At 42.4% G+C, this 16,403-nt stretch overlaps 1 protein-coding gene across 1 annotated transcript in view; it reads right to left on the reverse strand.

Annotated features, from left to right (window-relative positions):
• Positions 1-16,403, reverse strand: part of LOC135233161 (uncharacterized) — a 164,693-nt gene that overhangs the window by 27,581 nt on the left and 120,709 nt on the right. Inside the window, exons 17-26 of the mRNA XM_064296420.1 lie at positions 15,471-15,612; positions 13,745-13,914; positions 9,952-10,067; positions 7,576-7,739; positions 6,496-6,646; positions 4,546-4,614; positions 4,174-4,263; positions 3,611-3,751; positions 2,536-2,669; positions 1,803-1,888 (exon numbers count right to left, since the gene is read on the reverse strand). Of these exons, the coding sequence (XP_064152490.1) occupies positions 1,803-1,888; positions 2,536-2,669; positions 3,611-3,751; positions 4,174-4,263; positions 4,546-4,614; positions 6,496-6,646; positions 7,576-7,739; positions 9,952-10,067; positions 13,745-13,914; positions 15,471-15,612 (1,263 nt within the window). The remainder of the gene's footprint in view (positions 1-1,802; positions 1,889-2,535; positions 2,670-3,610; positions 3,752-4,173; positions 4,264-4,545; positions 4,615-6,495; positions 6,647-7,575; positions 7,740-9,951; positions 10,068-13,744; positions 13,915-15,470; positions 15,613-16,403) is intronic.

The raw sequence follows: 16,403 nt of genomic DNA on the forward strand, positions 1-16,403 counted from the left end.
CAGTATATTTCCAGCTGTATAAGTAGACGCAATGTAAATGCATCTGCTAAATGCCTGTACTGTAATGTAATCAAGGTTTCAAGGCCAATTTCAGACCCACAATCAGGGTCTCAGAGCCCAGATAATGGTCTCAGTCCATCTCAGAGCCATCAAGGTCTCAATCAATTTCAGAGCCCAAATCAAGGACTCCCATTTCAGAGCCCAAATCAAGCAGTGATGATGTCAGATATTAGCTGCTTGCAGTATATATGGAGCTCTGAGTCATGGCAGAGTTTGAGCTGACATTGTAACAAAGGTACTGCCTACTACGAGGCAAACCCGAATACAGCGGCAGATCAGTCATATCACCCCCAGGCGTGGGCAGGGTGTAGAAAAGCTGGGTAGGGGAGAGATGGGTGGGGGTGGTGAGCGATGGGCGCAGGTGATGAGAGATGGGTGGGGGTGGTGAGAGATGGGTGGGTTATTCCCTTACCGGCATAAAATCCCTGCCCACGAATGCCGAATGTGGTGGGGGCTAAAATGTAAAAAGAAAAAAAAGAAAGAAAGAAAAAGAAAAAGGAAAAAATAGAACGAGAATGACAGAGGAACGGAGAGGGAGGGAAGTTGAGAAAGAGGGACAGTGAATGAAGTGGCAGAAATGATGTAAACCAAAGCAATGAAAAGACATAAAAATAAAATGCTCGTGGTAGAAAACAAAATGTGAAGACTACACAGCTGTCAAATAATAATGCATCATTTGAGTCCAATTTTCTCCTCTTTACTTTTTCAGCTTATTAAAATATATATTTCACTCTGATATACACATACCAAAGTCTAAAGATCTAATTAAAATAATTGTCATTCTCTTCTGCAATTGCTTTCTCAAGATCTGAGGGAAAAGAGCACATTCATTCATTTATATTTATAAGGGGATATTTCTAGTATGCACTTTCACAGAGTACCAAATAATATGACTAATAAAAAGGAAACAAATCAAGACTTAATTTGGCTGCTACATGAATAATAAAGACAGCTGGGGAAACGATTTTACAGGTGACACAGAGTTCCCAGGGAAACTGGTTCAAGCACTAATATGGCTCCCGTAGCTCATGAAACTAATTATCTCTACATGCACCCCCTATCAGCAGCTATTTAAAGGGTTATGGACTATCAATGCAGAGCTTTGGCCAGCAGCCTTACCATTGTTCCAGTGGTAATGATCAATGTTATCCAGAACTGTTAAAAAGAACAAGGGAGAGGAAAAAGAAGACAGGAACAGAGGGGTGGAGAATGATGAAGGGATGAAGGAGGGCAAGATGATCTGCAAGACAGGTGTGATCTGAAAGACCGGACTGGGTCGACTTTGTAATGCTACTTCCAAAATCATGAAGTATCCTTGAGTGTCACACCAACTGTCAAACTTAGAGAAAGGGGCTACTTAACTCCCTTTTAACTATGGCCTAATCCAAGTGAACTGGCTATGCGCTATACAGCTAACATTTTATTACAGTCCAATGCCTGAGCAAACTAGCATTGGTGTATACAGCTAATACTTTGTTGTAGTCTAAACAACAGGTGAACCAGAATTGTTGTGTACAACAAAAAACGCTAAATCAGGCCAGGTAACTTCTGAAAACAACTTAAATCATGGGCAAGATTGAATATAACTGAAAAGAACAGAATAGATAAATTAAGTCATTCTATTCTATTCTATTCTATTAAAGTTTGCCCATTGATTTCAGTTATACAACAGCAGGGCCAGCGGGCCAGAAGCAGGTTTTGGGTACTCGTTCTCAGTACATAGAGTGTCCAGCAGGCCTTACCCTCCATGGCGTACTTCATGTCCTGGGCGAACAGGGTCCACATGACCTCAGCGCTGACCTTTCCCACGTTCAGCTCCTGGGGAAACCTGGGAAAATGGGGCAAACCAAGAACAACGAGGGAGAGGGGTCAGAGAGCATGAACCTGAGAGAAGGCACACAAAATAAGTAGAACCAGACAATGACAATGAGAACTACAATAATGCCATAAACAGTAAAAATGAAAACAGCAGGGATAGCAACTACAAATAACAACAATAATAAAATAAAGCTGCAAGCTGCGATAAAGCAATAAAAATGCTTATTATTAATTTTTAATATTTGGAGCTGTATTATGCCATTATGCCTTTTTATTGATCCAATTATTAAGGCTTGCTGTCATCAATTATGTGAGAATAAATATTTCAAGTCTCAAACCATTTGTCAAACCATTTTAAATACATTTTTAATTTATTTATTTTTTGTTAAACTACGCCCATATCCAAGTTAACCATTTCACATTTTAAGTGTAAATAACTTTGTTTATTTAACTTATCGAGAGTAGATCTACTACTGCTACTACTGCGGCATCTAGCTCTCAGAATTTTCAGCTGAAAAGAAAGTACAGTTCCTGGCCACGACAGAAGGAATACCCATGGGTATTCCATACTCTTCCTCTCTCTATGACACAGGATGAGTCAGGCCTCAGTCTAACACAGCAGCTCTCGCTATGACCGGAGCCAGCAGCTATACTGACTGGTTGAGGACGGGGGTGTAGGAGTTCTTGTCTTCTTCGATGATGGACACAATGAGGGTGATGAGTTTGGGCCAGAAGTCCAGGTTCTTAATGCTGGGACCCTGCTCCTCAGGAGCCTCCTCCTCCTGCTTGTTCTGAATGACAGAAACCAGAGAAAAGGAAAAGAAAACAAAGTAAGCAAATGATTACTCCAGAGTGGGAATAAGATGCGAGCCAGTCAGCTGTCATAAGTATTTAGAATTGGGTGAAACTCGATAGCGTGAAATCCTGAATTTATAATCAGAATATACTGCATATTTTTGATCCCTCCGTGTCACAGGGCACAAGGCTTAAAAGGAGAAAAAATAGGCAGCTCTCCAAAATTTTATTTTAAAAGATTCCATCTGCAGACATTTCAACATCCTGCAGGTTTCTGAACACCTGTGTTGAGAGCTTTTTCATTTAGTCACATATTTGAATATATTTACATAGCAAAGCAGAGTCTGCCAATGCCTAGTGATTTAAGTTCTTAAAAGCAGATTAAGTAGGTGCATGGTATTAAACCATGAATGTGTTATTAAAATATGAATGTGCTATTGTTCAAGGAGATGAGATATAAACAGTACAAATATAAACAAATATGGTGCACAGGGAAACAGGGAAAATCTGGGTTATAGGGATATATGACTGGCGTGCATATGTGTATTATAAAACAGCATACAGACAGCATACAAAGATGTTGGAAATCAGGAGAATAGAGGTTGTAACTGTATACACATACAGCAATACAAGAAATGATTGAAGATACAGACTGTGGAGAAGGCCGATCTCAATATTAAGCATATTTCACAGCAACGTATTAAAAATAGCAATATTTGCATCTGCCAAATTCAAAGTGAAGTGTTGCAATTTCCTTATAATATATTATTTAAATATGCCGCAAGATATTACATTTTGATAATGGTTTGATGTATGAGTGTAGTTACTTTTAATGGGCATGTTATTTGCAGCAATAATAACAAAACAAAGCAGAATTATTGTAAATACAGTGAGTTGAGATGCAGGTGGGAGGGATATAAAAATAAAGCAGACTCACGGGGTCTGCCTGGGGCTGGTACTCCCGGCTGTACAGCTCCTGACAGTTGTTGAAGATGTACTCGTAGGTGGAGTTGAGACACGCCTTCACACAGTCTTTCACCACCTGGCCCGCCCTGGGGGGACTCTGCAGTTCCAGGACCTGTGACACACACACACGCATGAGCACAGATACACACACACACATGCACACATTCACACACACACACGCATTCACGCGCACACACACGCATTCATACACACACACAAGCACAGATACACACACATATACACACACGCAAGCACAGATACACACTCACACATGCACACATTCACACACACACACGCATTCACGCACACATACACGCGAGCACAGATACATACACACACGCATTCATGCACACACGCAAGCACAGATACACATACACACACACACACGCATTCATGCACACACGCAAGCACAGATACACACACACACGCGAGCACAGATACATACACACACACGGTTGAAGGTACCTGAATGTCCTTTCATCCAAGTTAAATTTAATCACATAATCGGTTGTGTACTACACTGCATTGTCTTACCTTCATTCTAAAGAAGGTGATGCTGGTGAGCAGATCCACTGTGGACTTCAGGTCCTGCAGACGTGGCTTACTGCTGGCAGGGAAGTTGTTCTATCGTATGAAAAAATATGAGACAATGGGACAAAAGCTAAAGATTTAGAGCAACTCATCAAAGCATCAATGAACAAAACCTGGTTACCAGAAGCTAAACACCACCACCCATGCATAAACTCAGGCTTTAAATATAAACACAAACATACTTGTTTAGTGGCATGAAACAGTGTGTTTCATTACAACATTACATACTATGAATGTGTACTAAGATGTTTTATTACACTGGCCTAGAAGACAAGATGGCACAGTTCATTGAGCTTGTCCTGCATTGTGACTTACGCGATAAGTGGAGAGGTCTATACGTAGAGAGTTGTGCAGTTGATCCAGGAGCTTAACAAACCTCTCTCTCTGTTAGAGAAAATAGGAGTCCGACAGTCAGAGAGAGGGAGGAAAGAAGAGAGAAATATACACAAAATAAAATTCTTCATTTGTAGCCTGTACACATAAACTTCCCCTCCCCCGATGCATAATCGGACTCCAGCTTTGCAGATCAATCTCAGAGTTCTTTATCGGAAACTGGAATCCATAACAGTTTTGCAAGGCAAAGGTCAGTAGGGGAGGACATCCGTGTGGAGGAGACCCGGGGCTAAACTAATGACCTTAGTCGAAGAACAGCCTCCCACTGCCCCCGCCCCCACTCCTTCCCCCGCCCACGCCCCCGCACCAGCCCCTGCCCTCCCCCGAATGTAACGGTGGCTGCCCTAAACAATTCCAAACAAATATCACACTTCAACAGGAAATGAGGACAGGCCAGACCCCGGGAAGCTAAGAGCCAAAGCGGTCTGTCCACAAGACAAAATAGCAGCTAGCTCCGAAGCCTGGAGACCGCGCTAGCGAGACGCAGCGCTGAGCGACGCTAGCCCCCATTAGGTCCGCGGTGCGGCGGCTGGCACATGCAGCAGGAGGACATTCATCTCCGCGGTGCTCGAGGCTTCCCGCCGTCCCCCTGGCCTATTAGGCCCAGATCCAGCCGTCACCGCGGAGACGCACCTCACCGAGCCGCCACTAATGATGACCCACAGCAGAGAAGGCGCTCCACCAGACACCATTTGGAACGTTAACCGTTACAACACCGGTTAGCACCTTTGGGATAACTGACAATTTTTTTTTTTCTAAATCAATTTTCCTCAATATTCAGCACGAAGAGTACATCTTTCACATGACTGTATATTTTGGTTATTCACATGATTAGTTTGTAATTTCAGGGATTTTCAATAACATTTTTCAAATATTTCCCTTTATAAATTAAAGGGAGTAATTAAAATAGAAGTAAATAACAAAGATTTAATGCTTCTATGAGACATTTCACTTTCTCATTTCATTACCAGAGAGAGTAAAACCATACCAGATTCATAGTAGGATAGGCACCAGCCCTCCTCTAGCCTCTGCTAACATTTCTGTTGCGTTCCCTGCAACACTGTTTCTTCACAGTTGTCTTTTTATCATTGTTTCTTGGTAACGGGGATGTGCAGTCGGCTGTCTGTTGTTACCAGGTGCACTGCACCATGGGAATTCGTAGCTGAATACCCACGCAAATTCCCACACATGCCGCGCAAACACGTTTGATAAGGATGAACTGTGAAGCCATGAAATGTAAACAAAATAATGAAGGTATCCAAAGAAATTATCTGTATTCACACACAAACCCAGAGGGAAATTTATTATGATGGGCAAATCCAGCTACAGATTACTAATCATTTACTGAGGAATTGCTCTTGTCTTGAGGTTAGTAGGGCATTAAAATTAATTAAAATTTATTACGTGGATGAAGACAGCCACAAAATATCACTTATGGTTAGCCGCTATTAAAAGCCAGTGTGAAGATGCAGCTTTCATCTTCACCATCAAGGTTTTCCTGAAACTAATGAATTTTTCTGGTGAAAAATGTCTTGTTAATAGGCAGTAATAATTATTACCAGGCTTAAAAACAGGTGTGCGAGGGGGACTGGAATGCATTCTGCAAGGGGCAAGGTGGGACCCTGCCTGCATTCACCAAACCTTGAATTCCTTTGACTTTGTGTGTGTGTGTGTGTGTGTGCGTGTGTGTTTTGTTTATTGTTTTAAATAAACACCGTTAGCTGGTATTGTGCATATACGGTGGGAAATTGATCACCTGATTTTTCGCACATAGTTTTGCAGTTAGGATGGGAACGGGGGTTGTGACCCCCGGGCCATGCGGTTCAGCCCAGACTGACGGCCCACTGTGTGGGCCGTTAAAAAAGGACGTACCCCGAAGTTGGAGGCGGCGAATCGGTCGCTGGCGGACACGTTGGTGGAGGCGGTAGTGTGGGCGTAGAAGGCATTGATGTTGGCCAGCAGAGTGCTCATGACGGCAGGGATTCCAGACAGCATGTACTTGGAGGAGAGGCACGCAAAGTGTCTGTGGAAACAAGACAGAAACATCCCTCTCTAGTCATACAAACCTTGTCATAGGTTTTTTTATTAAAATATTATTTTAATTCTAACCCCACAGATCAACTATGGCAACACTTGGGAGAGGAGAAAAGAGCATTCAGTCTAAAGAATTCCGACCGCGGCCTTGGAAAGCTGGAAAGCATCCGTACACGCAGACATCCACACATAAGATAATGGAAGTTGCATTTCCCCATCATCCTGTAGCAGCTCTAGGAGCCCAGAAAAATAAGATTGAAAAGGGCGTCAATTTTGAGGATTCCCCGCCACGGGGTGTTTGTTTTGGGTTCTCATTTTGGCCGGGCGCGACCGTGCGGTCTGACGTGTCGGCGTTCCCGTTAACGGACCGCTTGAACTTCGCCTCTCCAAGGAAACGGACAATCAGAGCTCTGACTGGCAATCGCAGTCAATGAGAAAACCCTCTGCAGACTGTCATCTGCAAATAAGGTTACATTCTGTTCACTTAACTATTACCAAAAACAGGCGTTCGGACTGTATTCCGTATGGTATACATTAGATCATTTATCATTATATTGTTTGGTTAATAAGAAACCTACATTGTGTATGTACCAGGCCTACATATAATAGGATTGTCAATTTTTACACATAGGAATTACATATGATAAACATATAGGAAGATATTTAGACAGGAAAAACATGTAGATTAGATTGAATAAATAGTGAAAGGGACAGACAAAGGTCTGTAAAATACTTTCAAATGTTTTTCTTCAGTTTCTTCAGTTTGGCAAGATCATTTTGGAGAGCATAGAACTTTCTAATCAGTGATTGTGTAGAAGATGAAAATGACATTTCATTGTGAGGATGATAACTGAATGAATGGACTGCTAGAAGTGGTAAAAATACTGACGCATGCGGAATTTGAGGTTCCAAACTCACGTCATGGCCTGGTAGATGGACTCTATCCCATAACGCATTGCAAACTCATCCACAATCTCCTGCGCCACCTCGTCAAAGTACACCTTCCAGGCGTCATCGCCTCGGGCGTCCGGGATCCTGACCACACCCTGACCCTCCACGTCCGTGAAGTGGTGGAAGATGTTCTGGGACGAGTCATATACAAAGTCATTTGTCATATGCATAGAAATACACAGGGTACACAGTACAATTAAATGCTTACTGAGGAACAACTCTGCGTAAGGCTGCAAAACAACAGGAAATTAAAAATAAATTTAAAAACGTTTAAAAACAAAAATACCTTGCCGTCGCTGAACCATTCGTGTTGTCGCCCTTTAATACACTCTTGACTCATGGTTTCTGTTTAGGGTTAGTCCTTATTGTTATTGTGGGCACAACTCTGTCATTGCACTTCTAAATGTAAGCAGTGACAACACACGTGAACTCATTGGCGTCTGTAGTGTAGTTTAGAGTGTATGAGTCCCTGAACATATTGCAGTCAATGAAGTCAATGCAGTCCTGCGGTACTGAGATCGCTGCCTCAGGCACTGGTTTGCAGGCTCTCCGGAAGTTAGCGTAAACATGTGTGAGAGAGTCGTCACCTCTTGTGGGGCAGAGCAGAGAGAGAGCCCCAGAGAGTCATCAGCTTGCTGTTACCATGCGGTGGGGGTGTGGAGCAATGAGGGAATAGAACTCTAATAAGGACTGCGTGTTTGTACTAACTGATATTTTTTTCCCGCTTTTTTCATCACTCATCCTATCGATTCAGGAGAGCACAGTCAAGAATGTGTTCTCGTTCGAAACATGCAATATCAACTATCATTTATTATCGGGACACAAAGGCAAACTTCATGTAAATCTGAACAGATGCACTTGCAAATGCGCAATTGACCAGTGAGTCCACTTCAGTACCAGACCGTGGGGCTGATCTACGCATCAAAACAGCGCATTAACAGCATGAGCCACCCAGCAACCTCCAACCGGTAATTCTTATCAATACATAAATGTTATTTTTACTTATTTACTATTATTTTCTAATTACTATTTCATTTTTACTTCTTGATATAGTAAGCATACTTAAACACATGTACAGTGTGCGTGTGTACATGCACATACAGTGTTCATTATAAAATGTAATTAATTACAATACTAAGATCCTACCATGGCAAGGCAAAAATCTATTCTATGATAACAATGAAGGGCACAGTACTTCTCGTGGCACAATATGCAAGACTGTGGTTTAAAATACTCAGCTGATGTCACAACAGGTAACTTAGCAACTGCTATTCAAGTGAGCCAATGTCAGCTGTTAAGTAAGGCTGTGAGGGTAATGGAGACAGAGTAAAAAAACTGTTATGCCAGAGAGAGCAGCAGCAGGAGGAATTTAATGTCACAGAGCATTCTTGATTTAAGTGCATGTAATCTTGTGAAGGGCAGTTCACCATTTAAAAGCATGCAACCTTATGAAGAACAGTTCACTATTTTAAGAGCATGCAATCTTGTGAAAGTGCAGGTAAGTGTATTGGAAGAAACAGGTGTACAGATGGAATAGCCAGGTAGTGAGAGGCAGCTCTCCCTGTGCAGGCACCTGTACTGGGATGTGGTACAGAGAGATGTAACAGAGTTGACTGTGACAGGTGTTACAGAGATGACTCTGACATGTGTTACAGATGTGACTGTGACAGGTGTAATGGAGGTGACTCTGACATGTGTTACAGATGTGACTGTGACAGGTGTAATGGAGGTGACTGTGACAGGTGTAATGTAGGTGACACTGACAGGTATAATAGAGGTGACTGTGACAGGTGTAATGGAGGTGACAGTGGCAGGTATAATAGAGGTGACTGTGACAGCTGTAATGGAGGTGACTGTGACAGGTATAATAGAGGTGACTGTGACAGGTGTAATGGAGGTAACTGTAACAGGTGTAATGAGGTGACTCTGACAGGTGTAATGGAGGTGACTGTGACAGCTGTAATGGAGGTGACAGTGACAGGTGTAATGGAGGTGACAGTGACAGGTGGAATAGAGGTGACTGTGACAGGTGTAATGGAGGTGACAATGACAGGTGTAATGGATGTGACTGTGACAGGTAATGGAGGTGACTGTTATAAGTTTAATGGAGGTGACTGTGACAGGTAATGGAGGTGACTGTTATAGGTTTAATGGAGGTGACGGTGTAAGAGAGGTGACTGTGACAGGTAATGGAGGTGACTGTTATAGGTTTAATGAAGGTGACAGGTGTAAGAGGTGACTGTGACAGGTAATGGAGGTGACTGTTACAGATGTAATGGAGGTGACAGTGGCAGTGAGCATATGCAGGTTTGGGGTGGGTCATGCGAGGGCGGGGCAGCTCACCTCGTGCAGACAGGTGTACTGGACGTGATAGGGTGCCACCTTCTCCTCCCCCTTGATCTCCACACTGATCTGCAGCCTTATAGCACCAGAGACGGCCGACTTGTCCGTCCTTTTCTCTGTGGGGGGAGGAGGGGCAAGAGGCCACATTACACCACGCGCCTCCTCATTACCAGCTAAAAATAAATACTACATCTTGCTCCTGAAACAGTGTTTTTAATAATACCATTCTCCCTCCCCTGGACTCCAGAAACCCATCTGACAGAATAATTTTTAGCAGCCGAGACATCCATTCCTCCCCGGCCATTACCCCGACAACCACATTATTACAATAATCTGTTCCTGTCAGCGAAGAATCATATCATAATAAAGGGGGGAGGGGAAAGAGAAAGAGAGAGAAGGAGAGACAGAGAGGGTGGGTGAGGAGGTAAGGGTGCCCCTATCTCTCCATTTCTCGAGGTAGGTAAACCAAAACTAAAGAAATTATTCTCTAATGTAAATAAATGCACATTTTACAGTCCTTTTTACAGTCCTCGTTAGTAGAGGGAGCAGAAAAGGAACAGAAGCCATTTTGCCAAATAAAAAGAGTATCTCTGGCTTAATGAGTTTAGTTGTTAGGACAGATTATTTATCTTCACTGCTAAGCAAAGGGGGCCTGCTGCTTTTTACAGCAGAATTTGCACAACCGCAAGCGTTCACCAGCCCACTAAAAGAAAGATGTGAAGCTAGGTCAGGTTTGACAGATCTCTTTAGACAAGACCACATTAAAATTCCTGGTCGGCGATTAAGTTCCAAACGAGCAAAATTCAAACGAGCCCACCGGTCCAATCATATTCAAATGTCAAGGGAGATCAAACACAGGCTTTGGAAATGTATGAAACCCGGAGTGCCTGGATTAGTGAAATTCCGCAAGGATTCATCCCTTGTGAGATACATTTTCAAAAGGCCAGTCATACATTTCACCTGCCTGTCAGTAACAAGGATAGGTGATATGTATAATATGCATTAAAGATGCATGAAATGTATGGAATGTTCAGCGAATGACAGAAAGAAGAGGGGAGAGATTGAAAGCAAGTGAGAGAGAAAGGGATTGGGCAAAGATGAAAGATGTACAAAGATGTACAAAAGCTAAACGCTGAGGGCAGACTGTGGAGAACATAGGCAGCGACATTTACAAATCTATTAGCAGCTCCATACAGAGAGAGAGAGAGAGAGAGAGAGAGAGAGCAAGAGAGAGACAAGACAAGACTTTCTTCATGCACTCTCGTGGTGTGAGGCAGGGCTGTAACCTCAGTCCAGCATTGTTCAATATATACATTAATGAGTTAGCGGTGTTGTTGGAACAGTCTGCAGCTCCTGGTCTCACACTGTGTGACAAAGAGATCAAATGTTTGCTCTATGCAGATGATCTGGTCCTGCTGTCACCCATAGAAAAGGGGTTACAGCAACACCTAGATCTTCTTCAGCAATACTGCCAGAACTGGGCCCAGGCAGCAAATTTTAAAAAGACAAAAATCATAATTTTTTAAAAGAAGCCCAGATGTCAGGAAAACAGATACAAATTAACTCTAGGTAACACCGCCCTAGAGCACACACTGAATTATACCTACCTTGGTCTGACTATCACTGCATCAGGAAGTTTCTGCATGGCAGTAAATGCATTAAAAGAAAAAGCTTGAAGAGCAATGTATGCAATAAAGAAACAACTTTTCAAACTAAATATCCCAATTAGAATCTGGTCCAAATTATTTGACAGTGTAATTCAGCCTATTGCGCTTTATGGAAGTGAGGTCTGGGGTCCACTCAGTCAGCAAGAGACATGGGACTGCATGGGACAAGAATCCAGTTGAAACCCTACATACTATATTCTGCAGAAATACTAAGGAAAGCACCTAACAACGCATGTAGGGCAGAATAAGGCCGATTCCCATTGGTAATAAATATACAAAAAAGAGCTCTAAAATTCTGGATACATCTCAAATCAAGTCCCAATGACGCGCTACAATCTAAAGCGCTAAAATCCCAAGAGCTGAACCCAGAATAGAGTCCCCTCAGTCAGCTGGTACTGAAGTTTACTAATTCTGTAACCCAAACTAACCTGTCCGCTAGACAGCTGTCGCGAATCAGAATACTAATTTGCAACAAACAAGAATTGTATTTGGAACATTGGGATAAAGAACCAAACACAAAGTCGACTAAATGCTTCGAACTGAAAAAACTATACCAGAGAGTATCCCTTCTCTGTCAGAGATACAAAGCAGAGACGGATCCTGACCAAATATAGACTCAGTGACCACACCCTTGAAATTGAAAAAGGCAGACACAAAAATTCATGTTTACCAAAAGAAAAACGAATATGTGGTCACTGTAAGACAGGAGAGGTTGAGACAGAGATGCACTTCCTCCTAAACTGTACAAAATATACAAATATAAGAAAAATATATTACCACAAATTTTCAGAAATTATAATTCCATTCTTTATCAAAGAATGAAAAATGTGCAGTCCTTTAAGGACAAAGACCAACCACCTCAATTGCGGCTCAACATGTCTCAGCTTGCCATAACCTGAGGGACACTGAGTGACCATCCTACATAATTATAATTATCTATTTATTTATTTATTTTATTTTATTTTATTTATTTTATTATTATAATTTTTTATTTATTTTTAAATTATTTTTTTCTTTAAATGTGCCGACTGAACATTAATATTGTTATTGTTTTTTTTTTTAATAGAATGTTCACTGTTATTAGTATTCCACTGTAAATATGTATCTTGAATTGATTTATGATGCATTGGCAATATGTACGTATGTATTTCCTGCCAATAAAGCAATTTGTATTTGAATTTGAGAGAGAGAGAGAGAGAGAGAGAGAGAGGGAGTATGTAAAGAGAAGAGGTGAAATATCAAAGATACAGAGAGAATGGGGGAAGAGAACATAAAAATATGGAAGGGAGACAGAAAGGAAGAGAGGGGGGGAAAGGAAGAGGTGGACAGAGGTGGGAGAAGATGTCAGAGAGAGGACATAGAGAGTGAAAGAAGGATAGAGGAAGAGAAAAGGTTTAAGACAAATAAATCAAAGCTTTCACCATTTAGTGCTGTAAACAGTGACACCCACCCCAGCAAGTCTCTAAATCAGGGGAGTCCAATCTTATCTGAAAAGGACCGACAATTGACTGATTCAACTGATTAACAATCATGGCCTTCAATCACAATCTTGATAAGTAGAATCAGGTGTCTTCGTGCTGGACTAAAACAAAAACCTGCACCCGCACAATCCCTTTTTGGATTAGACTCCCCTGCTCTAAATCCTAGGGCACCAGAATGGCTTTAAAGGGCCAAAGAAGGTTAGCCTGTGAGTGATATTTAAATTAACATTCTAAATTACACTTCCACAATCAAGGTTAAATCTCATTTAAAGGGGTTGTAATTTCAAGCAGCTCTACTTAAGCACAAAGTGTATCTCTGGTGGTGTTTTACTCTGTTTGAGTCTGAATAAAGGCACTGTCGCTTTGAGCCAAGGTCGGGTAAGGTTATCAAACAGCGAAGGATCTGTCACGTAAAAAGACTTCGTTCACTCTTCCCTCATAAAACCTTTCCTTTCTCACCAGCTGAACTTGAGGGCACGTCTTTGCAGATGTGCAGAACTTGTGAAAATGTGCAGACTTTTATTAGAAGAGTAGAAAAAGCAGCATTGCATCTTGTGACCAAGCAAAAGTGAAAGGTCAAAAGCTCTTCCAGACACACTGTGGAGTCACACACACACACACATACACACACACACAGGCACTGACCGAGGTTGTACCAGACGTCCATCTCCCCGCTGAGCGTGCGGACCTCAATGATGCTCTGGCCCAGGAAGTCGTCGGACTCGCGCTTCAGCCGCTGCTTCACCCGGGACTTGATGTCGTCGTCCTCGTCCCACACGCGCAGCTTGATGCGGTCCGAAGAATTGTGGCACTCGCTACGGAAAGAGAGCGAGGGACCATGGATTCACTATACCTGCGCACGCAGTCTGAGCAGGGGTGGTTCAAGGCATAGGACTTTGTCCCCCCACACCCCCTGGTCCACAATCACCGACTCCCCCCTTTTCCTAAATTGCTCTCCTACCACCCCCCCATTTACTAATCTCGTCTAGGGTGGTACAAAGTCTACAGCCATGGCAGAGTCTGAGAGCAGAGATTTACAGTCATGTCAATGCTCTTGATCTGAGAGCAATTACTGCTTGTAATAAAGGGGGAAATATTGATATAGCTTTTCTACCAATGTAAATTTGCCATCTTTTGTTTTTCATATTGCACCCCAGCATATTATACATATTAGATAATACCAAAATACTCACGTAACCAATATTTATAAACTATACATGTTCATTTATTAACATTGCTTTCAGTTTTCAGTCACAGTTATTCGTTTCGTTACATTTTATTGAGCTTACGAAAATGTTGGCGTTATGAAATATTTAAAATGTGTGCCACAAAATTGAAAAATTCCATATAATGTTCCTGTTAAATAAGTTAATTCTCAAAAATAGCAGCTTTTCACCAAGAATAGCCCACGCATCCTCAAGCATTTGAGGAAAGGACAGCACTGCCAGCCCTCAGTGTTCCTCCATACAATTTACCCCCTTTTCTATTCTCTCCTGACATTTGGAGATGCTCCCTGGGAGTGCTGTCGGCAGGCAGACATTTGGATAAAAGCTTAAATCCTTCTAGACAGTGCACCCCAGACATTAGGGGCTCCTAGGAGGTTTGCCAATGGAAACACAGTGTCCTACTGGACCCATTCAATGCAATTATTTTCATAAGCAATTTTCATACGCTTAACAAAATGCCACTGGCGCAGTTAGGATTGGACACCAGACTGTGGGGCCCATCCACACACTGGAACAGAAACAGTGCCTTAACAAATACCAGAACGCGTGGCCCATCCACACACTGGAACAGTGTCTTAGCAGATACCAGAGCATTCTCCACACACGGAACAGTGACTACAATACCAGCGTGGCCATCCACACACTGGAACAGTGTCTTAACAGATACCAGAGCATGGTGCCCATCCACACACTGGAACAGTGTCTTAACAGATACCAGAGCATGGTGCCCATCCACACACTGGAACAGTGTCTTAACAGATACCAGAGCATGGTTCCCATCCACACACTGGAGCAGTGCCTAAACCGATACCAGACCATAGGGCCCATCCATACTCTGGAACAGTGCCTTAACAGATACCAGAGCGTGGGGCCCATCCACACATTGGAACATTGCCTTAGCAGGATAAGCCACCCAGCAGTACCACCCACATAAAAGCAAAGCATGGGCAAACCATTAAAACAGTAGAATTGATGTATTCCTGCTGAAGACTCAGCCTACAAAACAATGCTAAATGACAAGGCAAATCCAAACAAAATACCTGGAAGTGCTGACAACATCCCATTTATCACAAGAAGGTAATCAATCAGACACTGCAAACTAGTCAACTGTTTTTACCAAAGGTAAAAAGGAAAGGCAGACTCACAAGTGGAACTTCTCTTCCCAGACAGGGTTGAGGTTACCGTAGATGGTCTTGGTCCTCTTCTTGGTCTTCCCTACCTGAACCGTAACATAAGGGTCACTGGAACCCGTCTTGTCTTTGGCCTGCAGCCCCTGGGCACACAGCACTGTGAGTGGATGAACCAGTGGACAGGTAAGCAAACGGAGAGATAGACAAACAAACCATCAAACACACAGTCAGACGGACGGACAGACAGAGAGAGAGAGAGAGAGAGAGAGAGAGAGAGAGAAGGAAGAGGTGGGACAGATTTAGTGACAGAAATATAAAAAGAAAATAAAACCATTTCATTAATGTCTTATGGCTATATTTACTTCAAGCAATATTTTTTTTCTTGCAACATTTTCTCTGTTTTATCGAAATATACTTCGGCAAAATAAATAAATACATAGTTTATGTGCAGGCGTGCCAATAAAACCTGAGTTGAAATATGACAGAGAGAGCAAGAGGGAGAAAGAAAACCAGGAGAGAGATAGAAGACTGGAGGTATAAAAAAAGAGAAAGGGAAAGAAGAACACAGACAGAAATAGGGAGAGAAAAAGAACAGAAATCAGAGGAGGAAAATTAGGAGAGAAGAAGAAAGAAAGAAGTTGATAGAGAAAGAGAAAGAGAGAGAGAGAAAGAGAGGGGTAGAGAAAAAAAATCCAAAAGCACATGTCCCCAAGCACTAAATAGCCCAGTAAGATTGGTGGAGCTCTGTGTGAGAGATATGCCATGCCATGCTGATAAAAAAGAAAGCTCTGCCTTCCTCCTAAACAAGGAAAGGTCAGAGACCCTAAGCTTGCCTTCAGATCGTATCTCCACAGTAAATTTATTTTCCTATTTCAACCATTTTATTGAAACTAAATGTTCTTTGTACCTGGATAAGAACTGTCAAGTGCTCTTTCCCCACACAAATCA

This window comes from Anguilla rostrata, chromosome 10, assembly GCF_018555375.3.
Source record: "Anguilla rostrata isolate EN2019 chromosome 10, ASM1855537v3, whole genome shotgun sequence".
Classification (NCBI taxonomy): Eukaryota; Metazoa; Chordata; class Actinopteri; order Anguilliformes; family Anguillidae; genus Anguilla; species Anguilla rostrata.